The sequence below is a fragment of the Monodelphis domestica genome, chromosome 2 (genome assembly GCF_027887165.1).
Source record: "Monodelphis domestica isolate mMonDom1 chromosome 2, mMonDom1.pri, whole genome shotgun sequence".
NCBI lineage: Eukaryota > Metazoa > Chordata > Mammalia > Didelphimorphia > Didelphidae > Monodelphis > Monodelphis domestica.
The window spans coordinates 409,659,528-409,676,702 of NC_077228.1; the positions used below are offsets into that span (position 1 = coordinate 409,659,528).

At 36.0% G+C, this 17,175-nt stretch overlaps 1 protein-coding gene across 4 annotated transcripts in view; it reads right to left on the reverse strand.

The window, feature by feature from the left end:
* The window catches only part of ALDH8A1 (aldehyde dehydrogenase 8 family member A1), a 65,715-nt gene that overhangs the window by 27,164 nt on the left and 21,376 nt on the right, over window positions 1-17,175 (reverse strand). For all 4 annotated transcript variants that reach the window (XM_056818830.1, XM_001369993.5, XM_056818829.1 and 1 more), the window contains 2 exons: window positions 9,140-9,295; window positions 4,248-4,397 (listed from right to left, as the gene is read on the reverse strand). In XM_056818830.1, the coding sequence (XP_056674808.1) occupies window positions 4,248-4,397; window positions 9,140-9,295 (306 nt within the window). The remainder of the gene's footprint in view (window positions 1-4,247; window positions 4,398-9,139; window positions 9,296-17,175) is intronic.

Sequence of the window (17,175 nt, forward strand, 5' to 3'; positions counted from 1 at the left end):
ATATAAGTAAATATAAGTAAGTATATATAAATAAGTACATATATAAGTATATATGTAAATATAAGTAAGAGAACATATAAGTCAAGAATCTTGACCTGGTTAAAAAATACCTGCTATAAATATAGTACAACTTAAGAGAGAGGCAGTCATATAGTATAAGACAAAGAGTTCTGAAATTGGAAGACCTGGGTTCAAATCTGCTAGCTGGGTCACCACATCACATATCTCTGAGCCTTGGTTTCCTCCTTTGTAAAATGGCAATTACAGTGCCTATTATATGTGCCTTATATAGCTGTTGTGAGAGGTAATGCACTTAAAGTGCTTCAAATGCTTTAAACTTCTATAGAAACATCAGTTATTGTTAATAATGGGATGCGGTGGAAAGAATAATGCATTGGGAGTAAGAGGACTTGGGTTCAAAGCTCAGTTCTGCTATTTATTCCTTGTCTGATCTTCAAGTAATTTAACCTCTCTGGGACTCAGTTTTCTTTTCTGTAAAATGAAGAGGACGAATTTGGGATCCTGAATGTCTCTCCCAGCATTAACTCCTATAATTATCTTGAGGTTCTTGCTGAGAATGCTGTCTCCTGTACTGTGAGTGTGGAAGTATATTGTAAAGATCAGACATAGCTCTTCCTGTCTTGGGGACATGCAGACAAACACAGCTTAATATTGGCACAAACACGGAAATACTTTTCATACTTGTTTAGGCCTGGATATTTTTACTCCCAAAGGGCTGACTCAGCATTGGCTGAGAAGTCTGTAAGCCTGCATGGAATGATTCGAAGACTGTACCCTAAAAAAAGTTATTCGGCCCCCAGAATAATTTTTTCCTCTGTCACAGTGTCTGAAATTCTCAGCACCTAAAATATATTATTTTCGGTTAAAGCATTGCCTCCAAGAGCTCATTTTCATAAATAGAAATGCATGCTTATTAGCTGGCAATTCTTTACCACAAGATAACAGAGCAACTTGGACTGAATGATTAGAGATTAACCCGACAATCACCTAGCAAGGCCTCAAGGAATGATTGAGGTGTAGGAAAGAACATGCATAATTGTGAAATTCGTGGAATTTATGTTAGTATATCCCTGCTTTTCCACCAATCTGTTAAGGCTTCTACTTTGCCCTCTTCTAGTTTTCAATGATAAAAGCTTAGGGGGTTATTTCTTTCTCCCAGGAGTATTTGCATTTAAACAGAGAATTCTGGAAGACTCTAAAAGAGTCAAAGTTATAAAATTCTTTCCCTGAAATTTTGGAAAATCTATTGGGTAATACTGGGGAAATGGTTTCTCCTGTTTCTCTCAAATTCCACCCAAAACTTTACCAATTCTTTCTACCTTATAAGACTGGACCTGGAAATAAGGAAGGTATTAAACATAAACTGCTATCAAAATAAAGACAAATCCAGATGGGACCATGACAATGGTTGGGAATGGTTGGGAATCCACATGAGGACACTGGGTTTTGGGAAGTGGAAGGTTCAGAGGGAGAACTCTATTAACTTTATAAAATAAGCAGAAGGAACAGGAGGAAGAGAGAAGCAAAAAGGAAAAGTGGAGAAGGATAAGCACATCATGAGCTCATAGAATTAAAGCTGAAAGGCCTTTAGAGGACATCTAGAGCAAGCCCCTCATTTTCCTGATGAGGAGGAGCTATTTCCCCATTTAAATGACTTTTCCAAGCAGCAGAGAGTACTAAATTTTTAGTCTGATCACCTGGGTTTTAACCATAACTCTGCCATTTCCTATTGGGAAATGACCTGGGAAATACAATTTTCTGACTATTGGAAAAAATACTTCTCTGGATTTCAGTTTCTTCATTTATAAAATAAAGGAGTGAGCCTAGATGACCTCAGAGTTTCCTTCGAATTCTAGACCTCTGAATCTATGTCAAAGGCAAACTTTGTCATCTTTACAACTTTGCTAAGAGTGGGTTCTGCATTTGAATCCAAAACAGGAGTTGGGGAAAAGTTGGTTGGGAATGGGAAGGTAAGCCTTTAGAAAAGAAAGTCTATGGGGAAAAATTGGTTTGAATATTTTCTAATATTTATAGAAACTTTCAAGAGTAGAAAAGGTAAAGGAATCTCATCTAAGCTGCATATTTTCCACATGAGGAAAATCAGTTCCTTTTCACCAGTGTGATTGCTTTTTCTTATAGAAAATCATTAGCATTTTGATTATGTCTCAGTGTGGGCTGGTGTTAATATTGTTAAGAACTGAATGCTTCTGGATGGTCTTTCTGTTTCTGCTCCTTATTCTGACCAAACATTGATTGTGTTTTGAAAAGGAACAGCCTTTTCCTTGAGGAGAAAATTATTCAGGTTATAATCGAAGAAATCAAATTTTTTTCTTTAGCAAATCTCAAAACTTCAAGTCTTTTGACAGCCTGGGCTTCTCTAAATAGATAGAGTAGATGGAGAATAAAATGAGATCTTTACAAGGATCTCACTTTGTAAAGCTTCACATAACAAAGCATAAATGGAAGAAATGGCCTGAAGGCAACAATCAGTGAACACTCCAGGAAAGGAGGAAAACATTTGGCATTAGCAGCAAGGAATATATTGAAAGACTAGAACCCCCAGGCATCAAGTTGAATTTTATTCCCTTGAATTGTGGTTTTATCACCAAGGACTTGGGCTAAGTTCATTTTACAAAGCCAAGGACCTGAAACACTCATCTAATCTAAGAGTGGACTCCAAAAAGATCAAATTGTGACAACCAGCCTAGATTTATGCTCTTCTTATGCACTCAACATAATCCAATATTATATTTCTCTGTGTGCAAGATATTACCTGGATTATGAACTCCACAGAGGAGGGGACTAAGATTTTTAGCATAAGTTTCTATTATATGTTTGTTGAGTACATGGAGTTTATACCTAAGCCCACCACACCATTTCTCAATCATTTTCACATCGTATCCCCTAAACTCAAGTTTCCTTGTCCTTCTCTTTCTTTTCTCTTTCCAGAAATCAGATTCATATTACTGGTACCCTTGATCAGTGATTTTTCTCCTTAGACTGGCAGACCCACCAAGTCATTTCTTGGGCACCATGGTGTCATTCTGATTCTCACATTGTTCCCTTCCCACCTGAATTTTCCCCTGCACTGAATTTTCAACTGCAATTCTGAAAACAGGAATCAAATCAACACTGTGTTGACACTCCTCCCTGGTTACCACTCCTTTTCATGTAGGAACTTCTACAAGACTGTAAACTCCTTGGGGCCAGAATGGTCTTGCTTGATTATATTTATATCCTCTATACTTAGCAGAGAGCTTTTACATCCTTCCACATGAGTATGTGCTATTTGTTATCACCAAGTAGCAGTAATTTGTGAGCCTAAAGTTAAACTAAAGTAGATTAAATTGAATATTTCAGGAGCCATCTGATACCATATGGTACTCTTTTCCCAATCCAAGGTACTGACAAGGTGTTTCAATAGTTGTTGTTTTTTCAATAAGAAGTACTATGACTCCTCTGGCATTTGTTCTGAGTATAATAGCTCTAGGAGAGGTCATCAAGAAATTATTAGGGAGACTTCTAGATTGAGATCTCAAGATTTCTGGCATTAAAACATACACACAAAACTCCACCACCATCACTTAAAAGTCTCTCTCTAATAGAACTAACTAATTCTTGAATTCGGCAAAAGATAGGAATAATGGCAATAATATAATAATAATAATAATAGCTAGCAATTAAATAATGTCTTTAATGTTTGTACAGTGGTTCACATGTATTATCTCATTTGATCCTCACAAAAACCCTATGTGACATTTTATTATTCAAATTTTATGGATGAGACATTGACTAGCTATGTGACCGTGGGCAAATCATTTAACCCTTTTTGCCTTAGTACCCTCATGTGTCAAATGAACTAGGGAAGAAAATTGAAAACCATTCTAGTATCTTTGCCAAGAAAATCCCCAATGGGCTAATGAAGAGTTGGACATGACTATAAATGACTGAACAACAAATAGACAAGAAAATTGAGGTTAAGAAACGTAAAATGCCTTGCCCAAGGTCAGTCACAACAGGTCATCTGTTGGCAGGATTTGACCTCAAGTCCTCCTGACCCCAAGACCAGCACCACCATGCACTGCACCACTTTGATGTCTGATGATCTTATCTGATTTCTTCTCAATGCCTTTTGATCCTACTTTTACAATGCCAGTAGTCATAAGACCTGCAAAATGTGTACCTCAGGGAATCAACCCTTTTGTCTTCTTCAGCATCCCAATTACCTGCTTCATCTAAAAGTTTGCACAGCATCCATGCAGTCACTGATGTCATCTCACTGGGCTTTGCAATCACTGTATTTCCAGCAGCAATAGCTGGAGCAATCTTCCAGGTCAGCAAATAAAGAGGCAAATTCCAAGGACTTATCAAGCCAGCTAAGAGAGGTTAAAAAAAAAAAACATAGAGATGGGGATGATATGTGCCAAGGTCATAAGGTGCTCTAATGTATTTAAAAAACAAAAGACTACAGTAACAGGGAAGACCAACATACAACCTGGGATTGTGAATGGGATGAGCTCACCCATAAAATGAAAGTGGATAGCAGAATGGATTAGAAAACAGAATACAACCATATGTTGTTTACAAGAGATACACTTGAAACAAAAAGCCAACAAACACACACACACACACACACAATTAAAATAAAGACGTGGCAGAGAATATATTGTGCTTTACCTGAATTAAAAAAAAAAGCAGGACTAGCAATTATGATCTCAAGCAAAGCAAAAGCAAAAATAGACCTAATTAAAAGAGATAATCATAGAAATGGAATTTTGTGCAAAGTTATAATAGAAAAAGAAGTAATATAAAAAAATTTTATAAATAAATTTTACAGAAAGTTTCCCTTATAAAGGCCTCTTTTCTCAAATATGTAAAGAACTGAATCAATTTTATAAAAAAAAATAATATCCATTTCCCAATTGATAAATTGCCAGGGATATGAATAGGCAGTTTTCAGAAGATATCAAAGTTAAATACAGTCATATGAAAGAATATCCTGCATCACTCTTGGTTGGAGCACTGCAAACTAAAGCAATTCTGAGGTATCACTTCATACCCATCAGAAATGGGAAATGCTAGAAGGGATGAAGAAAAATAGGTACACTAAAAAGCTGCTGGTGGAGTTGTCCAACCACTCTGAACAATAATTTAGAACTATTTCAAAAGGTCTATGAGACTATGTAAATCATTTGATCCAGAAATACTATTATTAGGTCTGTACCCCAAAGATATCAAAGAAAAAAGAGAAGGACATATGTGCACAAAAATATCTAAGGACTTGCTTTTTGTAGTTGCAAAGAATTGGAAATTATGGGGATCACCATTAATTAGTGAATGGCTGAACAAGTTGTAGCATATAATTGTGATGGAGTAACTATTGTGTTATAAAAAGTGACAAGGGGGATGGTTTCAGAAAAACTTGGGAATATTAAATAATATTGGAGATAATGGGCATCCTTATTTTACTTCTGATCTTACTTATCCCCATTAAAAATGTTTACTAATGATTTTAAATATATACTTTTTATTCTTCTAAGGAAAGATCCATTGACACCTATGCTTTCAAATATTTGTAATAGGAATGAATGTTGTATTTTGTCAAAAGCTTTTTCTGTATCTATTAATATAATCACATCATTTTGTTACTCTTTTGTTGTCATAATCAATTATGTTAATAATTTTCCCATCCTTGCTTATCTGGTTTAAATTCTGTTTGATCATAATATATAATCTTTGTAATATATTTCTGTGGCTAATTAATTTAAAATTTTTGCATCTATATTCATTAATGAAATTGATCTATAAATTTTTTCTCTACAAGAACTCACTATTTGGTAAAAATTTGTTGGGAAAACTGGAAAACAGATTAACAGAAACTAGATATGGATCAATATCTTATACCGTTTACCAAGATAAGCTCAAAATGGAGAAATGAGCTAGGTGTAAAGGAAGATATAAATATATTTTATATATAAATATATATATATATAAATAAATAAATAGAAGACCAGGTAGCATATTACCTATCATGTATGTGGATAGGAGAAGAATTTATGAATGAGATAGAAAGCGCTGGGAAGTGTAAAATGGTTAATTTTTAATACATTGAATTGAAAAGGTTTTGTACAAATAAAACAAATGTAGCCAGGATTATAAGGAAAGCAATAAATTGGCAGGTGAGGTTAAGGGGGGAATTTATACACAGTTTTTCATATAGAGGTCTCATATCTAAAATACATAGAACTTTGTCAAACATATAAGAATATGAGCTATTCCCCAACTGATAAATGGTCAAAAGATATGAACAGACAATTTTTGGATAAAGAAATAAAAGCTATTTATGACTATGTAAAACATGCTCTAAATAATTATTGATTAGAGAAATGCAAATCAAAACACTCTGAGATATCTCACATTTATCATATTGGCTAAAATGATAAAAGAGCAAAATAAAAATTGTTGGAGAGGATGTGGAAAAATAGGGACACTAATACACTGTTGGCAGAACTGTGAACTGATCCAACCATTTTGGAGAGAAATCTGAAATTATTCTCAACAAGTGTAAAACTGTATACCTTTTGATCCAGCACCACTATGAGGTTTATGTCCTGATATAATTAAGGGAAAAGGAAAAGAACCTGTATGTTCTAAAATACATATAGCAGTTCTTTTTGTATAAGATACAAATATATAAGAAAGTACTGATGTAAAGTGAAAGGAGTAAAATCACAGCAGCATTGTACATAGTAATAATGATATTATAATGAGGATCAATTATGAAAGACTCAGTTACTCTGATCAAAGAAATGGAAACTGATGGGATGTCTATCACTGGAGAATGGCTGAACAAGTTATGGTATATGTTTGTAATGGAATACTATTTATTGTGCAATAAGAAATGAAATAAGATGATCACAAAAATACCCAGAAAGACATATGAAGTGATGCAAAGTGAAGTGAGCAGAACCAGGAGAATGGTGTACATAGTTATAATTATAATGTTTAGTGATCAACTGTGAATTATTTAACAAACAAAGGAAAACTCCAATATAACTCCAAAGGACTCACAATGAAAAAGGATATCTATTGCCATAGAACAGATGGAGTCTAAATATATATTGAAACATACCATTCTTCATTTTATTTCCTCCATGAATTTTTCATTGGTGTAAATAATATGTGTCTCCTTTCACAATATGAACAGGGAAATATGTATTATATGATAATATATAAAAGATCTATATCATATTATCTGCCTTCTTGGGTAGGGAAGATTGAGAGGAAGGAAGAAAATAAATGAGATAGATTTCTGGATATAGCTAATGGGAGAATCTGTTTCTCTTAGATATGTATATATATATATATTATAATTTATTATATACTTGTAACATAAAATAAGTCTAAATATGCCTCAAAAAAGTAGAGTAAAACATGGGAAGATCTATAAGAACTGGTATAGAATGACGGGAACAGAACCAGGAGATCATTGTACACAGTAGCAGCAATCTTATAATGATGATCAATTATGAAAAATGTAACTACATTGACCAATAAAATAATTCTAGAAAATTCCAAAGTACTCTTACTTAAAGAAAAATGCTTTCCACCTCCAGAGAAAGAAATGACCAATGCTGAGTGCAAACTGAAATATACCTTTCTCTCTTGTTGAATTTTTCTTCCTTTTAATGTCATATGGCTAATATGGAAATAGGTTTTGCATCATTTCACATGTATAATTTATATTATATTGCTTGCCTTCTCAATAGATAGGAGAGAGGGGGAAGGGAGAAGGAGAGAAAGAGGGAGGGAGGAAAGAAAGAGAGGGAGGGAGGGAAGAAGAGGGAAAGAAGGGGAAAAATTTGGAACTCAATGTTTTTTTAAAATTAAAATTAAATAAATCATATATATTTTTTCAAATTTTCTTTGGGGCCTTCATTCTGAAAACCTTTTTATTAGGATGCAGGAACCTTGAAGTTGAGTGCACTTTTATACCTCCAGTGCTCAGCACAATGCCAGGCACATAGTAAAAATTCAATAAAAGTTTATTGGTTCATCGCTGAATAGAGAATTGAATCATAGTAATCCCTCTAGGACCATTGAGATTGTCATGCCAATGACAAATGGCACTACACCATAATTCTCTGTCAACTTTTGTGCCTGTTTTTGGATGGTTTATTCTACCATTTTTTATAGCTTTCATTGTGGCAATTTGCCTTTCTTCTTAGCAGTTACAGTCTAAGAAATACAAAACAACGTTTTTCAGGACTATGTCTAAACTAGCAGTAAATAGGTACAGAGAAAGGATCTCCTGGGCTTTCTTCTAGCAAAGTACTTGGACTTTAATGTGCATGGTAACAATCTACTTCAGCCATTCGGAGATCCTTCGTGAAGTTATTACGCTCACCCATCAGGCTTTCAGCAGTCATTCAAGAATAGGAAATCTTACTGGCATTCCAGTTGTGAAACACAACACAACAAAAACTACTTTCTGGAAAACAGAAAGACTGTATTTTATTGCCTGTCCTGCAGCACCTATAACCAGGGTCACCATATAGTTCATACTATTAAAATGGGCATTGGAAAGCTGTTCTTCAGAAGATCACAGGATATTAGTGAAAAATTATATTGGAGTTCCCTCCTTGGCAAGCAGTTTGCAATATCTTCATCAAAACGCCTTCCAGCTTGAATTTAGGATGCAAACCAATGAAATGCCCCACACCCTCTTGTTGTTCTGATTCTTCTATCACTGTGACTCAAATTCCATCTCCTAAAGCCGCTAGGATTTACTGTGGGCTGAAGCTACTTTTTTTCCCTAAGGAAATAGTGCTCTCTAGTGGATTGTTTGGAGTGTTGTTCTATTTCCTATTTCTGGGGCTAAAAGGAGGCAAATTTTAAGGTGAAGGAAACTAAGGGAGCTTAGGCAAGCTAAGGTGTCCAGTTAAATCAGAGGGGAAAGCCAGGATTTGGAAGGACTGCTGAGGTCATTTGGTCACGCTAGTCAAGAAATAAGTTAGTGCCAGCAAGGCTGTAAAAGAGGGAGGCAAAATGAGCCAGTCTCTGTCCGGTGAGGCTTGACTTTGATGTCTCTCTGTCCTACCAGTTGGGAAGCACCTACCAATTCCAACAGGACTTCTCACAGTGTAGTGCATGCAGTCCATTGAATCCATCTGAGTAGCATCCGTGGTGTGGTGAAGGACAGAGGAAGCAAAGAATCGGAAGTTGTACACAGCCCGAGGGATGTCCACAGTTCTGGCAAACGTGATTGTTTTCCCTGTCAGAAAGAAGCAAAGAAAGACATATGACAATAGTCTGTTGTGAATTAAAAGAAAGGTTCACAAGGGGTCTAGTCCATTCTGCACAAGAACATAGAATTATAGTTGGAAAGAATCTTAGAAATCATCTGTTCCAAGCTTTTCTTCTTGGAGATGAGAAAACTAAGACCCAGAAAGTGAGAGGATTTCTCTAAAATGTATATAGATTAGTAAATAATGAAGGCAGAATTGAAAAAAAAGTAGATGGGGACATTATTCAGGACTCATACCATCACCCTTTGGAAGTGGGGTGGAATCTTGATTTGTGAATTCTTTGTCTAGAGGACTCCCAGGGAGGAAATTTCTTTCACCAATGTCTTGAGGTGGCAGTCAATAGAGAACTGGGTTTGAAGTCAGGAAGACTCCAGTTCAAATCTAATCTTATTTCCTAACTATGTAACCTGTGCAAGTCCCTTAATTTCTGTTTGCCTCGATTTCTTCATCTGTAAAATGGAACTAAAAATAACACTTACCCCATCCCCAAAGGGTTATTGTAAGGATCAAATAAGATATTTACAAACTCAGCTGTGATCCTGGGATATATTTGGCAATATCTCAATGTTTGTTAATCATTCACTTCAGTCACATCCAATTCCTTGTGACCCCATTTGGGGTTTTCTTGGCAGAGATATTTGAGTGGTAGGAAACTGAGGTAAATAGCATTAAGTGACTTGCTGAGAGTCACACAACTGATTTGCCATTTCCTTCTTCAGCTCATTTTACAGATAAGGAAACTGAGACAATCAGGGAGAAGTAACTTGCCCAGAGTCACATAGCTAATACATGTCTGAGGGCAGATTTGAACTGAGGAAGAATCTTCCTGTCTTGAGATTTGCTTCTCTTTCCACTACATCACCAACCTGCCACAGGTAAATGCTAGCTACTATTGTTAATACAGATCAGCAACTCCTTTGTAACTTTTATAATCTTAGAGAGTTGGCTTATATATTAAGTGACTTACTCAAGGTCATACAGCAAATATCTGTCAAAGGTAAGACTTGAGCCTAGGACTTTCTGACACAATTATATAAATGCTTATTCCTTTCCCCTTTACTCAGTAAATGTCAGAAACAGGACTTGAACCAAGATTGATCCACTGTTCTCTACCTCACATTGCCTCTCAACATCCATAAATAAATATATATAGTTTTATATGTACCCAGAATTTATTGAGATATTCTGGGTTCTTTATTGTCTGAAGAATATAGTGCTTGGGGAGATGAAAACACAAGCATTTAAATTCCAAAATGGGTACATGGACAGAACAAGGAAATCTACTAGTCTCAAGAACTTGAAAAAACAAATAGGCTAAAAGAAGACACATGGGGTTAAAGTGGGCCACATACTGTTTGCTTTTTGATTGTGGGCTGAACACGTGTCAATGAATGTTTAGAATTCAATGTTTCCAGTCTGGCAAAGCCCAGACTCTCCTCTGCCCACACACTTTCATTCAATTCAGAATCACCCTTGTCCAAACATGCTACAAAGAGACAGAGACAACAGGTATCAAAGTACCAGCAAATCACAAAAGAACCCTTTGAAAGCAAATGATTGTTTATTAAATTTCTACCCCAACACATGGGAAAATGATCAAATCCAGACTGTCACAGGAAACCATCAGGATGCTCTCAGGTGCACAGATGTATGCTATTAGTGGGTCAACCATGGCACGCCTCGTGCAGGCTCTTGATTGTACAAAGTCTGGCATCAGAAGTGTCAACAATTGTTCATTAGGGATGAATTTGGCTGCCATATTGTTAAATGGAGGATAAATGGAATACACACAAGCTATCAGAAAATTTAGAGGAGGAAAGATTCTTAATGAGAATCGGTACCAATTCCCTCATTTTATAGATGAAAAAAATGGAAGGGGGAAACATGACTGGGTCCTAATTAGTGCCAATAATGAATCCCTTGAAGCAACCAAGCTATTTGAATTTGTTCTGTATGTTTCTACTGGACTGGAACCAGTGACTTTATCTTACATAATTATAACTTCGAATACTGAAAATTCAAGGACAACTAATTTAAGCGATTCACTACTTGTTGCAGAACTGGAATTTGGACCCAGGTTTTCTGCCTTCACCTGGCCTTCACCAGTCACTCCATGACTGGAATGTGCTCCCTCTTCACCCACCTGCCTCTTAGAATTTTTATCTTCCTTGTAGTCAAGTGTTACCTCCTCAACAGGGGCTATTTGAGGTTTTCTTGGTGAGATATAGAAGTGGTTTGCTATTTCCTTCTCCAGTTCATTTTACAGATGAAGAAACTGAAGTAAACAGGGTAAAGTGACTTACACACAGTGTCTGAGGTCACATTTGAACTCAGGAAGATGAACTATCCTATCTCCAGGCCCAGCTGTTTGACACATAATAGAAACTTAATTGGTGTTTATTGATTGAACAATTGAGTTGACTATTTTGGTTGATGAGAAACCTGGCTCTCCCTTTAGCACACTGCATCCAGTATAATCCTCTGAACAATTTCTTCATTCAGAGTCATGGAAGGGTCCCTTATCAACCTACTCCTTACCTTCCACTGTAGCTACAAGACCTTTCTCTATTCCAAACCTCAATAGCCTTTCCTCCCTTAAAGTAAAGATCTCCTCCTTCCATCTTCTTCCTACTATCAGCTTTTGATTTCTAGATTACTTTCTCAGTTTCTCAGTGACTTTCCTGGCCTATGGCCTTATTTTCCACACTATATCCTCATGATGATAATGCCTCTAATAATAACATGGATATTCTTGGTTATAAAATGTATATAATGCTCTAAAGGCATATAAGCTTACAGATGCAGAGCTATAAGGGACCTTAATGGCCATTGAGCCCAACCCCCCTCATTTACAGATAAAAATCCAGATATTTCAGGCTCCAATTCCAACATTCTTCTCACTAAATATCATTGTCTAAGTTTTCAGAGCCCTTTAGATACTTTATCTTGTTAGAGCCTTGGCTGCTAATTGGCACAATGGATAGAGGACTCAGGCTGGAGTCTTCCGATTTCAAATCCAGCTTCAGACACTTACTAGCTGGGCAAGTCACTTCACCCTGGTTGCCTCAGTTTCCTCTTCTGTAAAACTGCAGTATTTTTGTTGAGAAAACCCCAGATGGGGTCATGAAAAGTCAGAATGTGACTTAACCACATTAGAGTCTCAAAGCAAGCCTGTGAGATAGATTCTAGGAAGAGGGGAATGGAATAGGACCTGTTTTGTTTTGTTTTTAATTTGAGGAACTCTTTAAGTGGAAATTCTTTTCACCAATGAAGTTTAGCAACTTATCTATAACATATCTTGGACAATTGCCTAGGGCATAAAGAAGTTAAGAATCCATGGTCAAATATTTCATATGTGTCCAAAGTTTATCTTAAAATCTTTATCCATGTCACATTACCTAACACTGATTCTTCAAACTTCTCTATGCCTGAAAACTCTTTCTCCCCCTAGGTCGAACCACTATCATATCATGGTCACATCTAAACCCTTAGAATGTCTATGAATTGTGCCACCTCCAAGTTCTTGAATATAAGCAACTCTTCTTTTTCACCCAGAAAATCTCATTCTATTGTAAATACCCCTCCACAAATACACCCACTTTCTCTATCATATCAGTCCAATTGTCTGTCTCTCACCATTTTTTTCATTAAGCTTTTCTATAGCCATTCAGATTACCTGAAACCTAGTTTTTTTTCTAAGGATACCATGTTTATGTTAGCCCTTTCCAATGGATTAAATTTTGTCCTACTTCCTATTTACAAAGCTTTGAGAAAGGATTATTGTTGTTTTGTCATTTAGTCATGATTGACTTTATGAGCCCATTTGGGTATTTCTTGGAAAGGATATTGAAGTGGTTTACCATTTTCCCTCTCCAGTTCATATTACAAAGGAGGAGGCTGAGGCAAGCAAACAAGATTTCCAAGGTCACTCACAAGAATCTGAGGCCATATTTGAACTGAGGTCCTCCTTACTCCAGAGCCCATGATCGATAGATCTGCACCACCTAATTTATGTTTATGAGGAAGAATTAGAATTTTCTTTATTCCTCATTGCCACTTGCAAAACAAACTCTATTCTGCCATTCTACTACCTTTCCATCATTAAGTTCACACTATGTGCTTATGACACCCTCTCCTTATCCTTATCAATTATCCTCTGATCTCCAGGACACTCTTCCAACTTTCTCAGTTTATCAATATCTCTTCCCATGTGCTTTTGCTGTTATTCTCAATGACTTAAATATTCAAGTTCAGTGATTTTCCCAATACCATGTCCTTACAGCTCCTCAAATCTCTTTATTCTCTAGATCTATTTTTTCCTCATTTGTGTCACACTCCCTAACATGGCTTTAGAACTTTCAGAACTCACCATAACTCCAGACTGTTTCACCTCCTACAATATGATTCATTATTTTCCCCTCTGCTCTTTTCTTCTCATTAATCGTATAAAATTTGCACCTTTTTCCTCACTGTAACCACGAGTCTCTTAACCTCCTATTTCCCTCAAACCAACCTCTCTATTTTTTTTCTTTATTTGCCATTATATCCACCTTGGACTTGATGTCCCACCATTTCCTAATCTGTTAATCTGGCCTAGGTAAGAGTTGTTTTCACCAGCTGTGTCCCTATAGTACTAGGCAATGCTTTAAAGAGCCACATTTATTAGCTTTAGTGAAAATTCATGTTATTCAACCAAAAGTAGGCCCATGCCACTGCTTTCCCATTCTTTAATTCATTTAATGTCAGCTACCTTATTGTTTTGAAGTTGTGTTTAGCCACGGCATGCCAGATGACAGAGAATCACCATTTAATACTCATGAAGAATATAATCTACAGATTGTATGAACTAACAAAAAAGCCTGCACTCTTGTGAACCTCAAATAATTTCAAAACAATCTCAAAATCCAGTGTCTTTACAATGAAGTCTCTTCTGGGGCTACCTCTTAAAAATAAGTCTGCCACACCAATCACTATTGATGGAACTATAAATTGGTGTTAAAAGTGATTTGGAATTATGCTAAGAAAATAAGGAATATGTTCATGCCCTTTGAATTCATTGCAAAGCACATACCCCAAGAAAGTCAAAGACAAAAAAAAAGAGGTCTAATGAACACTAAAATACTTATTGCAGCAGATTTTGTGGGAACAAAGAGCTAGAAACAAAGTAGGTGCCTGTCAGCTAGGCAATGACTAACCAAATTGTGGTATTTGTATATAATGGAATATCCCAAACTATGAAGAACAAAAATTAATTCAGAGAAACAGGGAAAGATTTATATAAACAAATACAGAATAAAGGCATAAGAACTGGGAAAACAATATACATAATGACTCATGGGAGGACCTTGTTCTTTAAAACCCTTTCATAAGGAGGAAGGATTTTTTGTGCAAAGGAAGAGATTTATATCCAAATGATTGTCAAATCACATGATGTTGGTTGGAAATTGGTCCTGTTAAGGATAAACATCAATACCTATGATGAGTAGAAAAAGAACTTTGCCTTAATATATGCTGATAAAATGTATGAAAGAACAGTTTTTCAACAGAATTGGAACAACTTTGGAGAGAAAAGTATCTATGTGGTAGATTTGAGAACTTGGATCTCTTTGTCAGTAAGGCAGAGTGATATCTCCCTTGTGTAGCAATAATTTAACATTATAAATAGGAAAGGAAAGATTATTTATTTATTTATTAAATACATTGTTTGTTTGTTCATTCATTCATTTATTTTTTTATTCATTTGTTGTTTTAAAATAATATGAATGAATGAACTCATCCATAAAACAAAAGCAAATACCAGAGTGGATTAAAAACCACAATCCTACTATATGTTGTCTACAAGAAACACACATGAGGCAGGCAGACATTCACAGAATAAGGATCAAAGGTTGGAGGAAAATCTATTGGGCCTCAACTAAGAGAAAGAAGGCAGGAGTTGCAATCTTGATATCTGAAAAAGCCAAAGTAAAATAGATCTGATTAAAAGAGATAGGGCAGATAATTACACTCTGACAAAAGGCAGTTTAGACAACGAGGAAATATCACTAATCAACTTGTATGCACCAAAGGGTATAGTATCCAAATTTCTAAAGGAAAAACTAGTGGAGTTAAAGAAGGAAATAGATAGTAAAACTATACTAGAGGGAGAGCTGAACCTTCCTCTATCAGATCTAGATAAATCAAACCAAAAACTAAATAAGAAAGAGGTAAGCGATGTGAATGAAATCTTAGAAAACTTAGAGGTAATAGATATGTGGAGAAAAATAAATAAGGACAAAAAGGAATATACCTTCTTTTCAGCAGCACATGGCATACTCACAAAGATTGACCATGTATTAGAGCATAAAAACATGGCAAACAAGTGCAAAAAAACCCAAAATAATAAAGGCAACCTTTTCAGATCATAATGCAATAAAAATAATAATTAGTAAGGGTACATGGAGAATCAAATTAAAAATTAATTGGAAATTAAATAATATAATTCTCCAAAACCAAGTAGTTAAAGAGCAAATCATAGAAACAATTAATAATTTCATTGAATAAAATGACAATGATGAGACATCTTTTCAAAATCTATGGTATGCAGCCAAAGCAGTACTCAGGGGGATGTTTATATCCTTCAGTTTATTTATTAACAAATTAGGGAGGGCAGAGGTCAAAGAATTGGGCATGCAAATCAAAAAACGTAAAAGGGAACAAATAAAAAATCCCCAGTTGGAAACTAATTTAGGGAATCCTAAGAATTAAAGGAGAAATTAATAAAACTGAAAGTGAAAGAACTATTATGATAGAGGCAAGCCAGAAAGAGAGAACTTCAGGCTTGCAAACCAAGCTGGGGACCTGATCTGCAAAATCAAGGAGAAAGTTCCCAATGGAATGTTCCCAGGAGGAGGCAGTTGAGCTGACCAGGAGAAACTGAGAGACCTCTGTCTCGCTCTCTGGGGGTGACTGACCAAGACAGGAGCCAAGCCTGGCGGTAGGGGGGAAAAGCTGAACTGGTTATTATTAGTTTCTGTCCCAGGCTGAAGGACCCTTGCGGGGGCTTCTGAAATTAGACTGAGAGACCTTGGTGTCTTTGTGGAGAAGAAAAGAAGAATAAAAGTTGTCCTCCAACTCTGACTGTCCCTCTGTCACAGTTGTGACTGGACTGATTTCCCAAACCCTCAAATTCTCCTTATAGTTGAGGGAAAACCTCATCCCTCTTTCTTCAATTCTCTATCCTGTTGTTTTCCAATAACCCCCTTGCCTGAGAAAGAAAATAAGAGTATCCTTCTTAGTCCACTCATGGGGAAGGGGCAAAGCCACAAGCTTCAAGAAGAAACTGGGAGAGAGAAGTTGTAAGAAGGGAGAGGGGTGAGGGAGTGTGTGGGATTTGGGAGTGAAGGCAAGAGGAGATTAGGAAATAGATTGATCTATCAGCCATCAATAGAGATTATAGGCAAACCCCAGAGCAATCTCTCTACCTGTAGCAGCATCTCTCAGTGTCTCTCAAAGTACTCCTATCCCCATTGCTCTCTAGTCACAGTCCCAAGCCAGAGTACCCAGTTACCACAACAAGAAATAGTTTCCACACAGATTATCTATTCTATTACACCATTGAATTAATAAATAAGACTAGAAGCTGGTATTTTGGAAAAAATAAATAAAATAGACAAAGTTCTGGTCAATTTAATTTTTAAATAAAAGGAAAGAAGAAAACCAAATTAACAGTATCAAAGATGAAAAGAGAGACTTCACCTCTAATGAAGAAGAAATTAAGGCAATCATTAAAACTATTTTGCCCAATTATATAGCAATAAATATGCCAATACAGGTGATATGGATGAATATTTACAAAAATATAAAT